At 46.0% G+C, this 16,671-nt stretch overlaps 1 protein-coding gene across 4 annotated transcripts in view; it reads right to left on the bottom strand.

Annotated features, from left to right (window-relative positions):
- Nucleotides 1–16,671, bottom strand: part of LOC119165896 (neurobeachin-like protein 1) — a 202,742-nt gene that overhangs the window by 99,564 nt on the left and 86,507 nt on the right. For all 4 annotated transcript variants that reach the window (XM_075865221.1, XM_075865224.1, XM_075865222.1 and 1 more), the window contains 5 exons: nucleotides 8,177–8,283; nucleotides 7,259–7,514; nucleotides 6,313–6,500; nucleotides 5,155–5,304; nucleotides 3,203–3,360 (listed from right to left, as the gene is read on the bottom strand). In XM_075865221.1, the coding sequence (XP_075721336.1) occupies nucleotides 3,203–3,360; nucleotides 5,155–5,304; nucleotides 6,313–6,500; nucleotides 7,259–7,514; nucleotides 8,177–8,283 (859 nt within the window). The remainder of the gene's footprint in view (nucleotides 1–3,202; nucleotides 3,361–5,154; nucleotides 5,305–6,312; nucleotides 6,501–7,258; nucleotides 7,515–8,176; nucleotides 8,284–16,671) is intronic.

The raw sequence follows: 16,671 nt of genomic DNA, 5'->3' as shown, positions 1-16,671 counted from the left end.
GTGAAATTGTAGTTTCAAAAGTTGGAGGTAATTCCTGAGCATACTGTTATAAGTTAGCAACATGAAAAGGTTTCTTTTTACTAGGTTGATGGAAGAAATGGCGGGTTGGTGTTTCATAGTTGTCTTATCAAGAATGAGGCAATGCAGAGGCCGAATTTTACTCATGTGCAGTATTTCGTACAATGAAAGTTTTGCCGACAACACTTTACGTATTGAAGGGCAAAAATACTATTTCCTTGGCTTCTCTTCCTATTTCAACTTCTGTGGAAACTAAACTGATGTTGCAAACAAGAGTGGGCTCCCTTTGAGTTTGGAGTTCCATATCTGCCACATAGATGTCAAAATATAAGAACACATCTGAAATTATGAATGCTGAAAATCTTTGGCGTCCGAGTTTCTGTTCTTCATGCCCGAATTTCAGGTCCAAAACAGCATTCATTGAGTTACCAACTCTGCTACATCTATCATCTCCATGTTGGAACCATCGTTTTCTTGAGTCAAAACCTCTGCATCCATAACTGAGCTTGAAAGACGGCTTTGCCACAACACGAGAATGTGATGAGATGGAGCATTTGAAAAATCTGAAGGGACCACTTCCAATAGGACATTGAACGCACTTGTCTTCAAGAAAATTACCTGTAGATTAGCCTAAAAGGAAGCTTTGTTGCAATACAAAAGTGTGATGACATGAGGCATATTGAAAATTTAGAAGGGTCACTTTCATTCACACGTTGACTGTATTTTATGTCTTTGGATCGAATAGTAAACACTACTAAGGGGGGACACGGGTCTTAGAAGGCCGAAAATTGCAAAAAAATCTACTTTTTGAAGCTGACATTTTCGGAATCTGCGCCTACTTTTGAATTTATCTGAGAAGTTTCTAGGTTCTCGCGTCACTATTTGTGGCACAAAATCAATTTATAACATCTCTGTGAGATAAATGTGAGCGCAAATTGGCGCTAAAATTGCGCTTTTTCCGCGCCAAACTATTGCCGTTACATACGAGCTATCGTGTTCATCTTGGTCTCGTTTGGAAGGGTCGTTCTTCATCTTCAATTTCCCGCCACCGCTGGCTCACCTTGCTCATTGGTGTTTTAGCAAAACCTTGTCATCGAGAAGCACTAGCGCACGACTCAATTGGCTGCTTGGGGCACGTGACCAAACCTAGGCATCCGATTGGCCAAGGGGCGCTTTCAGCGTCTGCTTCACCATCGTGACGCGCACGGACATGCGCCATTTTGTCATGGTGCTACTGACTGCTTGCGGCAGTAAAGAAGTTCCGTGCTACAGTAATTTGTGAAGCGGGTGTGGCGGTCATTCGTTCGCTGTGAACTTCAGAAAGATCCCCGCTATGGCTCAGAACAACGAGGATAACGAACTCGACGCGGTCAACGGCGGTCGCCGAGTCACCGGTGTAGGCCTAACTCACGTACGAGCCCGTTGGTTGCCGACAAGGTTACTGAGAACGGCTGTGTTTTGCAGCCTCATCAGTTAGAGGACGGCAAGTAAAAAGCAGAAGTGAAGCTACAAGAGATATCAATCTTTGTAGTGGCGGAACGGAAGCGCAGTCTTGTCGCTAAACCTGCTGATGTCATGGTTTCCCCCGCCTGACGAAAGGACCTTGAACTGCGCGACAGGTCGTCAGAGTAAAGTACGCCGCACGTCGACCAACAACAGAAAGTCAATCCGTTCGCAGTGAACATGCTCACAGCCCCCGCAATGGAGGCTACTGGCAACAGGTAGACTGCTTTTAACGACGTGTTCGCAACGTTGTCGCGATCTCCGCTCGAAAATGCGGCAGTCTTACGTGAGAAGGAAACTAACACGTGTAGCCTCGAAATTGATGAGCGAGGGAGCAACTTTGGTTCGCGACACTTACGGGTAACTTATTCTGGACAAGCCGGAAAACATCGCCGCATTATTCGACGAATCGTGGATGACGCACGCACATTTGATGCACATCGCCATCACTACAGTCACTGAACTGATAAGCGGCCTCGCGGCAGACGAGCACACGGCGACAACTTGCTACAGGACTAGAAGAAATGGCACGCTCGTACAAACAATCAGTCCTATTACATTACCGGTGCATATTAACTGACTAAAAGTATGTGTGCCATGATATTTTTCCTCGGAACGGCGAAATTAAGTTTTAACAGCATTATTCTCGAAGCACAGATTTTGACCACTTTCTTTTGCTTGTTCAGTAAAAGTGGACCTAGGACAGCTAGAGCTATAATTGTTTTTGCACAATGTAGCTAAATGTGCACAAAAAAACAATGCTGGGAGCCTATTTTTATTGAGCAGCTTCAATTTTTTTTATTTTAATATAAAAATTTTTGTATTTGGTTACATGCAATGAATTTTACTGTGCTGTAATTCAAGAAGTACTTGTTCAATTTTTGATGAGCTTGCAGCATTGCACTCCTTAGGCTTTCTAGCATTTATTTATATGTCAATGGCTATGTAATTATAAGTGCATACATTTTTACAGTTAAAAATGTTAGAATTCTTCGTTTTCTTCATTTTCTGAAAATGGCAATTTTGTACACCCTGCATGAAAATTACTGCAATATATCTGAAACTATTACAGATCGCAGAATATTTTATTTTGGAGCATGAAGCTATATGTTTGGAGCACACAACATAGGAAGCAGATTTTGATTTCTCTTGATGCAAGTTTTTCAAACTAGTCTTTTGTGTGACCACACAATGGCCACATTCAGGGCTGTGAAGTTTAGTGTACTGCAAAGTAAGAAATAATCACCCATTCGAAAAAGTGCTTCTTATGTTGCATGTCTTATGCTTTCTACTGTCAATCCCTATGTTATTTATAAATTTTTGACAGGTGGTTATTTTCCTATTATAGTAAGAACAATAGAAATTGTTATCTTGATTATTTAATAAACTAATGAAGCTACAGAAAAAATAACTACATTTTCAGAATCCCGAGAACAAATTAAGAAAGCATGCTAACTTTTGTCACATTTGGTTCAAAAATAAATGAGAGAGCTCTAAGACCCGTGTCCCCCCTTAAAAGAAAAGTCAGAATATCGAATTTCGAATATTCGCACACCCCAAGGTATTACTCCTTTTCTCTTAAAAGACTTTTTAAACTTAGCAGTAACAGACAAACAAGGTCTTATGTGTGTGCATAGCCAAACTTTTTGCATTGATGTATGAGGTACACAACACTGCTAACCTTGATGCCCAGGGACCACAGGGACCAGTGAGAAAAAGCTTGGTGGCTTTCCACCGTCGGCAGATGAACAAGTGCTGGTTTCTGAGGTTTGTTTGCACAGTAAGTATCCGCTGCTGCTCCTCCACCAGCCGGGTTTGAAATGCGCTCAGGACCTGAGACTGTCGAAAGCACAAGTGCAAGCAGAAATGAACTCTTCACTTTACACCTTAACAGAGATGCAAAAGTAGTAATCGAGAGACCAAATTGAGCATCAATAGCATAGCGCCAGATTTCCGATGTCATTAGCCATACATCAGCCATTCATACCTGGAACTGTCACAATCTGTAATTGGCCAGTTAAACATCACAAAGGAAAAGAAATATTAACTGTATACACGCAATTACAGGGCTATTAAATCTAATTAACTAATTCCTCTCCGGTGTCAATCAAATGGCGTGCTGCCCCTTTGAAGGAGCTCTGCAATGGTTCTAGCTAGAGTAATTATTTAATTTCTTTATATTATCCTTCTTCCATCACAACAAACCTGTTCATTAGGCTGTGTGAATATTCGAATTCTTCGAATATTCAAATGAAAAGCAGAGTATTCGAATTCACTTCGATTCTAATTTAAATTATTGAACATTTCAAAGTATTCACAGTGAACAAACAGATACATTAACCCGCATATAACCGCCTAAAAAGGTGGTTTCACTGCAGTGTCGAGATGCTAAGCCGTGAAAGCACCTACCCAAAAAATCCGCTCTGTCATGAAGGGAAATTGGAAGGGATTTCTTCCAACTTAAAGTGGCCCTGCAACACTTTTTGAGCATGGTCATAAGACTCTGCTGATCAGTAGTCGAGGCTACCGAGAACACGCGAGGCAAATATTATAGCGCAGCACGCGGCCTGCAATTCACAATAATTTCTCAAAGTCAGCGAAAAATTGTTCATTTTCTCAGCAAATGAGACTACAAGCTCAAAAATCACTTGTCACAGCCATTGGCTGATTCGAGCATGGAGCACTCGGTCGTTACTGGGGCCATCACTTGTCCACACGTATGTGCGCGATCGCACTGAAGAGCCGTGGATTCGAAGGAAAAATAAAAGAGAGAAAGTGCTCAAGGTCGCGAGGCACGCATGATGTTTTTTCTTGCCTCGTGCCATCCCTTCCTGCTCAGCTTCCAGCTCTTTTGTCGAGACGAAAAGAGCGAATGCAATTTTCAGAACTCTGCTCGTACTGGACTGATTCTAAAAATCAATTCATCATCTTATTAAGCTTGTTATGACGGCTTACATGCTCTAAATATGATGATGATGTTTGGTGTTTTGTGATGCAGGAGCCATTTGATGTCCAAATAGTGCCTGTTCATGGGAGTGCTCTAAGTATAGTAAATTTTAAAATGCTACGTATTTTACAAGTTATCACTCGCATCTTATTGAAACTCCAATCTCGCTACTACTCAAGGTTGTTTCGACTTACTTTGAACGAAAAAAAATATGACATTTGCATAGAGCCCCTACTTATATTGAAAAAAAATATTGTGCAGGTTAATTAGGTCACGATAAATATTTCAATTTTTTCTTATATGTTGTCATACATTCCATTCGAATTCGATTTGAAATTATTCGACCAAAATCACTATTCACTTCGAATTCCCTTCAAACCTAAATTTTACTATTCGCAAAAGCCTACCGTTCATCCATGTTTACGCTTACAGGATCAATGATGATGACTCTCAACAAGTCATATCCAACTACACATTCTTTTTTTTTTTCTTCAGCTAATCTGCTGGCATGAGCTTATTAATATTTTTTATGTCAAGAAAATGCTTGTGTTCAGCTAACATTTATGTTTACCAAACATGAACAGATTTCCTGAACACAAGCATAGAGGCCCCTACAGGTGCACTTAACCAACCCGACATATGCATAAGTTTGGCAGCATCAACTAATTAGTTGACACCCAACTCACTTGAAATCGAAGCTTGCTCTCACCGACCCCTCTGCTTCGCCGATGCATGGCAACCATGATGCCTTCGTAGCACTGATTCCAGAAGCCATTCATGGCTTCGTGCTGCTCCCTGATAAGCATAGAGCTGTACTGCTCTTGTACAGGTTTTACCTGCGCGTAAACCATGAAAAAACTCAGAGAAAGCTGTGAGAGTCACAACGATGTTCTCAATGCTGCGACTTCCAAAAACTTGGACCATCTCCCCGAAAGAAACCCTGATGGGATGCAAAACAGCAGTGTTGCGCACTGGTGGCGTCACGTGTCGAATAGCGCTAACGCGAATGCTGCAGTGAGTGCTGGAAGATTTGTTTGAAGCAATGACTGGCGTGGGTCTTGTAGGTGACACGTACGGACATGTTTCAATGTGTACGTTAGGCACGCATCAGGTTTATTGCATGTGAACCGATGAATCAACGGTGTAGCGAACGGAAGTTGATAAAGGATTTACGGCAAATGAACAAGACTGCAGGGGCAGGTGTTGTGGTGAGCGCATGGCAGGCAAGGGAGAGAGTAACGTCAGCATGCACTGTGAGGGGAATGTGACGACGAGTAGCAGTGGTGTGACCTACTAGGCGCCGCCCCACCACTTGTGGCACGTTGTACGGAGGGACAGTGTTACACAGGCTAGTCAAAGAGCTGCTTCGCATTCAAAATGCACTTTACAAAACGCTTACTGTCGTGTGTGTCATTAAAAGCAAGAGACATGAAAACACCAAGATTTAGAACACATTGGGTTCCCAATTATTGCAGAAAGCAAGGTTTAGTGCAAAATAGTAAAATATCTATATATCTTTAAAACTAAACAATCTTTTTGAATGAGTTCAACTAAACATTACTTTTACTGCTTGCTTAATGCACGTTTAGAGCATGTGATAAGGAAGTATGCCCACAAATATGGGCATCAATAATGACAATGACTAACAAGGAAGGGAACCATATTTAGCTCTTAAAAGCTTATAAATGATAAATGTGCACAGAACCTAATATAACGAAGCCAAAGATTAAAACCAACTAGTGATGTGTCCTGCTTTAACAGGGTACAAAACCCAATGCCTTCGACAAGCATGCCAGCACCAATCGTCATAATTCAGTTTGAACCACCACCAAAGGATCACTGACCACATTAGAAACAAACAAAGTCCATTCCAGTGTGAGGGCATATTTCTGGAATTGGTCGAAAAAGGCCGGGCCAGCGTCCATGTTAGGCTGTGATGGCAGGTGCTGCCAGGTTCGTAACCTCAGGCCAACTCTCTCCAACAGAGCACGCACGACGGGAATCACAAACGAGTATTGTTCCTGATCTCCATCTGAAAGAAAAGTAATTACATCAATAAGTGTTCCTGTTCAGGCTTGTAACGTAACAGTTCTCAGAAACCTGTTTCCCAACTTAGTATATAGCCCTAAAAAAATAAAGCACCAGATTGAATAACGGCATGCTCCATGTAGCTGTGCACAAACCTGTGAAGTGTAAATGTGGCTGCGCCATGAAATTTGGCAAGTTAGATTACCTTCATAGTTATCAGTGCAAAAGTACAAGGAAGAAAAAGACAACGCAAGCACAATCTTTCAGCCAATTGTTTATGAGAGAGATAGCAACCCAGAATACTGTGTGCCCTCTCTGACATCAGAAGTTCTCAATAATACCTAAGATCACTACACACGTGCTTTCACCGTATTTTCTATCATTCTTTAGATTTTGTAACAGCTGGTATACTTAATTTCATGAGCTTTTTGATTTATATTCAGTTGAAAAACAGCACTCAAATTGTTTGTTCTCCTCTTTGTCTGCGTCCTTTCGAGCTATTAAATATGAATGTAAATGTGCCAGTGTTGGTCTGCAGTTACTGATGAGAAGTTTATGCCACAATGTCTCAACAAAAAAATTACAGTGCCTTGAACCCACTACGTCAAGACAAGATTTACATACTATAACCTGCATCCCGTATGACACATTACAAAAGACGAGGTACGAACGAAGCGAAGGCTTACACGCATGACGAACAATTGAGGAAAGCACGTCAATTTCATATCAAAGGACTGAAGGAAGACTTCACAGCCAGCTGACCTTTGACTGCTTTGGCGAGGACAGTGTTCACTCCAGTGAGCAGGTAGCAGGACTCCTCGAGTGACGCGAATGGGCGGGTCTGCACGAGTGTGTGCAGCCGAGCCGTGGCCATTGCGCACAGCTCCAGCTTGTGGCTTGCAGCACACACGAGCAGGATGCCCAAGGCCAGCTTGGACATGTCCTCCCAACCCTCATCTCCTGGTGACTCACCAAACACCATCAATAGGTCCATCACCATCAGGACATGCTCCAGGAGCTGCAAGGGTGATTGATAGACACACAAGGTGACTGCTGACACAAGTACTACTATACATACTTGATGACGAAAAAAAGAGGCTCTTATGAATCACAGCTGCAAAGCGCTCTGCACAACGCAGTAAACTAGAATATCCTGGGACTGCTTCTCAATCAGAATTATAATAAAAAAATATTTTTCATGCCAATATTGCGACCGAACTGCATCAATAGTAATATTATATTAAAGAATAATTTATAATCAAGTCAACAAATACAAAATATTAAATGTGCAAGAGCTTGTCAAAAGACTGCGGTGTCAAGAATAAGGCTAATACTGTACTTTAAATACAACTAATGCCGCATCGGTTAAGCTCCTGATGCTATCATATGACCACAAGGCACACTGCATGACAGTAAGAACACATATAGATTAATGCGTTGTTACAGCTTACTCTTCTTTTTTGCAACTTTCCCGTCTACTGCACCATGCCGGAGACAAAGCAGCTCCAAACCTGTCAAAGCATGTGCAGCTGAGGCTCACACACAATTACTATCGTGTGATAACAGAGTTGCACATTTCAACAGCAGGACAGATATTGTACAAGCATTATACATAAGTTAATGCAAAAAAATGCAGAAATGTTTGCAAGCCCACTATGGAAGCTCAACAGTCCTGCTCACCTTCTCACTCAATCGGCTCTCATCCTCGACGTTTTCATGGCAGACAAAGTCGAAAACCAGCTTCATAAGCTCGGATGCATTCTCAGCGTAGGTGGCATTGGCCTGACCTAAAAGCAGACAAAAAATTCAAATCTAATATTAGTGGAACACTCACTTTCCACTACAATGCTGCTCACAATGAGATATTGAAACCAACTACGAATTCATGATGAGCTAGGAATCCTGTGAAGATTGCCCCAGCTTCACTGGCTTGAAATAAAGCCAGCAATGAAACAGGCAACAGTCATCAAAGAGTACACGCACTTCTGTTCAGACAGAACAAAGTACTCTCCGCTCCCCAATTGTTATGCAACACGGCAGCGCGCCAGATGTCAGGCAAAAATACTTGGAGGCTATTTTGCGCACTCATAGACCCAATGGAGACCCGCACCAAAACTCAGAAAAACAAAGGGCAATCCATAGCTTTCAAGGTAATGCAACCCAGCTGGCGCACAAATTAAGAGGCCAATATCATTGCTCTACAGAGGACCTGCGTGGATCGGCGTACTCCTATGCGGGTGCGGAGAACGTAGAACTGGACTGCCCATTCGAGCTTTTCGAACTTCGGAAAGCCTTGACTAAAATCAAACGTGGCACCGCTCCGGGTCGGGACAAAATTACTGTGAAAATGTTAGCTAACCTTCCCGACGCGGCTTATGAATCACTATAAGATTATTTCAACTCAATTTGGTCAGGGGAAGTGCCACTCCCCATACAGTGGAAGACTGCCCTAGTCACATTTGTACCGAAACCTGGAAAGGCCGTGAACACAGGCAACCTTCACCCCATTTCTCTCACATCATGTACGAGTAAAGCTTTGCAGCAATGCAAACTTCCAATATGTGTTTTCACGGCTGAGCAACCCTTCTCTACAGTGAAACCACCCTTACAAAGAATTACATGATGTCGTTTGCAGGATCTTGCTGCAACAATGCCAGAAAATACGGCACCACCACCTGTACCCATACATATGAGCCAGCCATATGAGCCCGTTTAAGCCGCGTTCACACTGAGCATTCCGGCCGCCGAAAGTGCTCTGAATCCGGTTCGGCGGCGGCGAGATCCACCGAAAGAACCCTTTCCGCGCCGATCGCTCTCGGACCGATTTTTGCGGCATCTGCCGCCGAATCGGTCACCGCGGACCAATTAAGAGCGCTAGTCAAGGAATTTTGAAAAATGGCGGCCAAGCCCTACTCACTTGTTATGCTGCAGTGCACGTAACTGAATGTTGAAACCAACGGGAGTTTAACCTACTCTGTGCCTACTTCGCCTCCGTATTTCGTGAAAGAGGTGACCGAGCTTCCTGTTGGCGTGACCGAGCTTGTTGCGGTCTTGCAAAGCAAAACGAACCCACCCACGCCGCTGGCGTCGGTGGTTTTTCTGCTCTTCGTGCATTACAAGACAGCCACTTGCCAGCAAAGTAAGCAGTACTGTCTTTTCTTGCTTCTTGCGTACGAGAATTGTCGAAGTATACACCACTGGATAGCGTAGTAGCGTTTGCGAGCCGCGACAGCAACCGGGTGACAGCGCATCCATCCCGCGTTCGCCCTGTAGTAGATGGCATATTCGGCGTCGGGGGGCACGTCCAGTGCGAACGACGCTGTGTTTCGGCGGCAGGGGAATTTCGGTTGCTGTGGAAAGCGGATGTTTCAGTGTGAACTAGGCATTCGTTCCGTTAATGAGGCATTTTCGTTTAAGCGAGTTTGGTTTATTGGGAGTCTACTGTACACAGAAATTTGGATTGTTTATGACACAGTGGGTACCCTGCAAGTATGCTTATAGCAGTTCCCAAAAGAGTGTTCAAAAAAGTCTCTAAAAGGCCACTATTCCTGCTTTTGCTGTGTCAGTGCTGCACGTTCTGCGCAGGGCTGGTTGTTTTTTTGATGAGTTACTGGAAGGCAGACACATTTGCTCGTGTTGAGGCACATTTCCAACTTTTTACACCATTCATGTATATTGCACAGGCTAGTGTTCAAATTGTTGTAACTTTTAGTGGAACTCATTTCTTTGAACAAAACACAATCATCTGAAATAATCCAATTTCTACACCAGGGTGAATAACATTAACAATATTGTAGTGGGGAATTCGCAAGGCACTGCCTAGTGGGACCATCTCTCTCTGAGTGCGAAGCGCGAGTGGGTGCACGAGCTGTAGACGCTGGACTGCTCGAGCATTTCTGTCTGTACCGGCTGCCTGCCTACTGCCTGGCGTCGCTATTAAACTCCCTTGCAAAGTGGTGGAAGTGTGCTGGGTACGCAAACCTGGAACTTCGAAGCTGGAAGCTGCCCACTGCATCAGCAATGCCCGATCAGACGACCGAGCAAGGTACCACCCTACAAAGCACGGCCCAATCTCAACTGGTCATCATACCTACCACCCTGTGCCAACGGGATCCCCCCTTCTTCAGCGGCACCGAGGACCAAGATGTGGAAGATTGGTTGCAGCTGTTCGAAAAAGTGAGTGCCGCCAACAAGTGGGACGACCCCTCAAAATTGGAGTATGTCCCATTTTATCTTAAAGACGTCGCCAGCCTGTGGTTCACAAGCCACCGTACTGAATTTAGCACTTGGGCCGCTTTTAAGACTACCCTTGCAACTGTGTTCGATCGCCCCGCAGTGCGCAAGCTGTGTGCTGAACAGCGCCTATGCGGACGAGCACAAAGGCAGGGCGAAAGCTTCACAAGCTATATTGAAGATGTCATCGATTTATGCCGGCGCTTTAACCACGAGATGACTGAACAAGACAAGATTAGGCATATCTTGAAAGGAATAGACGATGATGCCTTTCAAATGTTGCTGGCAAAGGGCCCAAGTACCGTGTCCGAACTTGTGACCCTGTGCCAGAGCTTGGAAGAGATTCGGAAACAACGTGCTTCAGTTCGGAGGTCGACGACAGCAGACGACTCTCTCGCTGCCCTGGCCGTCGGTGGTGACAGCACCCTGCTGGAGCAGATAAAAGACTATGTACGCGAAGAGGTCGCCCGACAGCTTTCGTGTCTTTTGTATCTGCCGACCACCGAAGCACCAACGAACTACTTAACGCCGACAATCAGAGAGGCTATTCAGGAGCAGGTCTCCGAAGCGTTGCTATCACCTACGTCTGCCTCTCCACCAACACCTGTTGCCGCGCCACTGACTTATGGGGCCGTCGCGGCAATGCCTCCACCTCGTATGCCACTGTATACGCCACAACCTGTGCGACCTTCCCCCACGCCGCTTCCACCTACACAGCAGCACGGCAGAAATCCTTGACGCACTGCTGACAACCGGCCCATATGTTACTTTTGCGAAATTCCAGGTCACGTTGCACGTCTATGTCGTCGGCGCTTCGCAGTTAATGCACCAAGATACGCTGACTACTCGTTTCGGCCCCCATACCACGCGCCTCCCATGCCACCTGAAGTTCACGAACGCGATGCGCAAGCTGCGTCCAGCACCCGAACCTCCACTTCTCGACGCTCAACTTCCCGCTCGCCTTCCCCTTCAACAAGTCGTCGTTCTGTATCGCCTATGCGTCGATGACCCACCTCCATTGAGACGGAAAACTAACTGCCGCAGCTCCGGAGGCACGAGCTGCGTCATCGTCTAATCGTTCAAGTCCTCGCCTGTCTCCCGCCAATCTTATCGATGTAATTGTCGAAGGTGTAAGAACACTTGCACTCATCGATACCGGTGCCGCGATATCTGTGATTAGTCAAAGACTCTGCCGATCTCTTCGTAAAGTGACGATGTTTTCTCCCGTAGTTCCTCTTAGCACTGCGAGTGCCCAACAAATTGAGCCCATTGCGGCATGTACGGCAAAAGTGGTTATTCGAGACGTGTTGTACATCATTGAATTTCACGTGTTGGCTTCATGTTCCCACGATGTCATCCTAGGATGGGATTTCTTATCACGTCATCACGCCGTGGTGGACTGTGCTCGGGCCAAAGTGGAGCTGTTACCGTTTCGTGATGCGCCTTCTGTTGATGCGGCCGTATCTAGGGTGGCTAACCTTGTCGTCGCGACGGACATAAACATTCCTCCTTTCAGCGCCCAGTTTGTCCCTGCCTGCTGCACTTCACTTTCTGACGCTACCGTCCTATTCGCGCCATCTGACATCTTCGGTAGCCGCCACCACACATCGCTGCCATTCGCCGTTCTTGCGCTTTGTCAAGACACTACCGGAATATTTATTTCCAATCCGAACTCATGCCCCCTCAGTTTGCGCCGCAACGAGACGCTCGGCCACATTCAGCTTATCGATGAAGGTACTATCGTGCCTGCTGATTTCTTCGACACCAAGCCGAATATGGAGCTGAACGCGTTGGTTCCTCACTTGCCTCGAACAGCGTGTCGTCCGATGCATTTCACAGTTATATTGACAGCCATCTCGCCCCGGCTCAACGAGAGCAGCTTGTCACCCTGTTGCACGAATTCAGGCGTTCGTTTGACTTTCCCCAAGCGGTTCTAGGAAGAACGAACACCGTTGTGCACACGATTGACACAGAGAAGAGTACTCCTTTGCACCAGCGCCCCTATCATGTGCCCCCGGCGGAGCGTCGCGTAATCGCAAAACAAGTAGACGACATGCTACAGCGTGGAGTCATCAAGCCTTCTTGTAGTCGTTGGTCTTCACCAGTTGTACTCGTCAAAAAAAAAAAAAGGATGGTTCGATCCGGTTCTGCGTAGAGTACAGGCGCCTAAACAACACTACGAGGAAAGATGTCTACCCTCTTCTCCGCATAGACGACGCTCTCGATTGTCTCTAAGGTGCAGAATTCTTTTCCTCACTTGACCTTCGCTCCGGCTATTAGCAGGTCCCAATGGCTGAGTGTGATCGTCCAAAAACGGCGTTCGTCACACCGGATAGTCACTATGAATTTACCGTAATGCCATTCGGACTCTGCAATGCGCCCGCCACATTCGAGCGAATGATGGACAGCATTTTACGTGGCCTCAAATAGAACATTTGCTTGTGCTATCTTGATGACGTTGTGGTCTTTTCACCCGATTTCACTTCGCATCTCACTCGTCTGCGTAAAATTCTACAGTGCCTTACAAACGCCAGGCTTCAGCTTAACCTGAAGAAATGTCACTTTGGGGCTAAACAACTCACCATACTTGGTCATGTCGTCTCGAAAGCCGGCATCCTTCCCGACCCTGACAAGCTTCGTGCTGTTGCCGAATTTCCTAAGCCGAGTACAGTTAAAGAATTACGGAGCTTTATGGGCCTGTGCTCCTATTTTCGTCGGTTTGTCCGGAACTTTGCTTCCATCATCGCTCCGCTCACCAAACTCCTTGCTGGTCCTGCAGATCTTTCGATTGGACTGCAGCCTGTGACGAATCCTTCGCAACATTGCGCCAACTCCTTACCTCACCACCCGTACTGCGTCATTACGACCCTACTGCGCCGACCGAAATACACACGGATGCAAGTGGCGTCGGCCTTGGTGCAGTGCTCGCGCAACGCAAACCAGTTTTTGCGGAGTATGTGGTCGCCTATGCCAGCCGCGCCCTCACTAAGGCAGAAACCAACTATTCTGTCACGGAAAAAGACTGCCTGGCGATTGTGTGGGCGTTAAACAAGTTTCGCCCCTATTTGTACAGCCAAACGTTTGATGTGGTAACTGACCATCACGCACTCTGTTGGTTGGCTTCACTGAAAGATCCTTCTGGTCGCCTCGGACGTTGGGCACTACGCCTCCAGGAATTCGACATACGCGTCGTCTACCGATCGGGGAGAAAGCACTCTGACGCAGATACGCTTTGACGATCACCCATGAAATCTGATAATACGGAAATATCAGCCCTTGACCTTCCCCTCTCTGCCGTCAGCGTCACAGACATGTCATCCGAACAGCAGAAAGACCCCTGGATTGTCTCGCTCTTGAATATGCTTTCCGACGCATCAACTTCTGGTTACCCGCGTGCTCTTCGCCGCCAAGAAACGCATTTCGCCATACGGGATGGCTTGTTATACCGTCGGAACTACCAAGTGGTGGGTCGTAAATGGCTGCTAGTCATACCCAGCCATATGCGGTCTGATAGCTGCAAATATTTTCATGCTGAGCCGCAACACGCACACGCCGGTGTGCTAAAGACGTATGAGTGGATCCGCCAACGTTACTACTGGCGGGGTATGAAACGTTTGTACGCAAACACATTCGCTCATGTTCCCTGTGTCAGCAGCGCAAGACATTTCCTCATTTACCCGGTCAACTACAGCCTTTACCATGACCTGCACGCTCATTGGGATTGACCTATACGGCCCACTACCGTGCTGTGTTGGTGGTAATCGATGGGTGATTGTGGCTGCCGACCATCTGACAAGGTACGCCGAAACGACAGCACTACCTTCGGCTGGCGCTCGTGACGTTGCAACCTTCATCTTGCACCGGTTTGTTCTTCGTCATGGTGCACCACGTGAGCTCCTGAGCGACAGAGGTTGCGTATTTTTGTCCGAAGTTCTGCAGCAGCTCCTACAGTCATGCCGTACGGTACACCGCACATCAACAGCCTACCACCCTCAGACGAACGGCCTAACAGAACATTTCAATAGAACCCTCGGAGACATGCTCGCTATGTATATTGATTCCGACCACTCCAATTGGGACGTTGTCCTTCCTTTCGTGATGTATGCCTACAATACGGCGATTCAATCAACAACGGGCTTTTCTCCATTTTTTCTTTTATATGGTCGTGACCCATGCAGCACACTCGACACAATTCTGCCATACAATCCTGATGCCTCCGAGTTCAGCCCAGTTTCTGAAATGGCCGAACATGCCAAAGAGTGTCGTCAGCTTGCACGGTCCTTCACAGCAGATAATCAAGCCCTCCAAAAAGATCGCCACGACCGTGATCTTTTTCAGGACACTTTCCCCGTCGGTTCTCTCGTGTGGCTCCGACTGCCTTTCCACTCTCCTGGCCTGACTCCCAAGTTTGCACCGAAGTATACTGGCCCTTACCGCGTCATACAGCACCCTTCTTCTGTCACCTATGTGATTGAACCGCTCAAGCCATCCACGGACAAGCGCCGCCTTGGTCGTGAGACGGCCCACGACAGTCGCCTGCCTCAAGACCTGCTACGACCCTCATGTTCTCTCGTCACCTTGAGTCGCCAGGATGGCTTGTCTTCGTCGCCACGGTATTGTAGTGGGGAATTCGCAAGGCACTGCCTAAAGGGACCATCTCTCTCTGAGTGCGAAGCGCGAGTGGGTGCACGAGCTGTAGACGCTGGACTGCTCGAGCATTTCTGTCTGTACCGGCTGCCTGCCTACTGCCTGGCGTCACTATTAAACTCCCTTGCAATATCATTAATATAAAATAGAAAAAGCAAAGGCCTAACACACTGCCCAGTGGTACGCCGGAGGTGACCGGAAGACAATTCGAATGTTGACCCCCTACATCAATGTATTGTTTGCGATTATTTAGATACGCATAAATCCAAGAAATGAATGTTTTTAGTATACCTATGGTTCTAACTTTGAAAACGAGTCTACTGTGAGGAACTTTATCGATAGCTTAACAGCAATCTATACAGCATGTCTATCCTACCCTGTCTGCCGAGGGTTAATGCAAAAAAATGAAACATTGTTACGAGTTGAGTTATAGTTCATTATCCTTTTTCAGAAAGCCATGTTTATACTCAGTCAAAATCAAGCGCTCTTGCTAGAAGGTGGTTATACAAGCAGCTATGATGAGTTCAATAAGTTTGCAACATTGCAAAGTTAGTGAAATTGGATGGTAATTTCCTACAGTCAAGCGGTCTCCCTTTTAAAAAGATATGCACTATTCGGGCTGTTCTCGAATCACCGGGCAGTTGGAAAGATAACAAAGAAGAGTGAAAAATATTAACAAAAAATTTTACAATAGATAAAGCATATTGTCATAGGAATACGTTTGGTACATTATTAGGACCGCACGATGCTTTGGTTTTCAAATTTAGCAGCACAGATACAGTGTAGACTGCTTATAATGTAAGTCACGGGAGTTGTAAAAATTCACGCTATAAGCGGTACCGCGTTACACCCAAAGCATGCTTTTTTCGGCCTTTGCCTATGTCAAAAGGGCAACCCACCTTTCAAAAGCAATTTACTACACTTTTCACTTGCAGACACATTCAACACAATTACAACACCACACAAAGTTCTCAAGTCCGGCATCAGCGGAAGAACGCCGTTATTTTCGTCTGGCGATGCTTGCGAACAGCGCTGCCAACAATTTCGTCCTCCACAAAGCTTAAGCACTGAAGCGATTTCTCGCTCAAACTGTTTTTCGCCCAGTACGTTTTCACTTTAGCGAGGTATTCCAATGCGTCTTTGCACGGGAAATCTGGTTCTGGCGTCGGGTCGACATCGCCTTCGCCGTCTGACTCGTCGTCGGTTGCAACCTCCGCACTACAGTGCACCGCTGCGACGATCGCTTCATCTGTGCTCGCTTCCTCGCAGACAGAAAGCTCCGACTCCCAGGCATC

This window comes from Rhipicephalus microplus, chromosome 1, assembly GCF_043290135.1.
Source record: "Rhipicephalus microplus isolate Deutch F79 chromosome 1, USDA_Rmic, whole genome shotgun sequence".
NCBI lineage: Eukaryota > Metazoa > Arthropoda > Arachnida > Ixodida > Ixodidae > Rhipicephalus > Rhipicephalus microplus.
The sequence above is the reverse complement of the archived record's forward strand: the minus strand, read 5'-3'. Positions and strand labels throughout refer to the sequence as shown.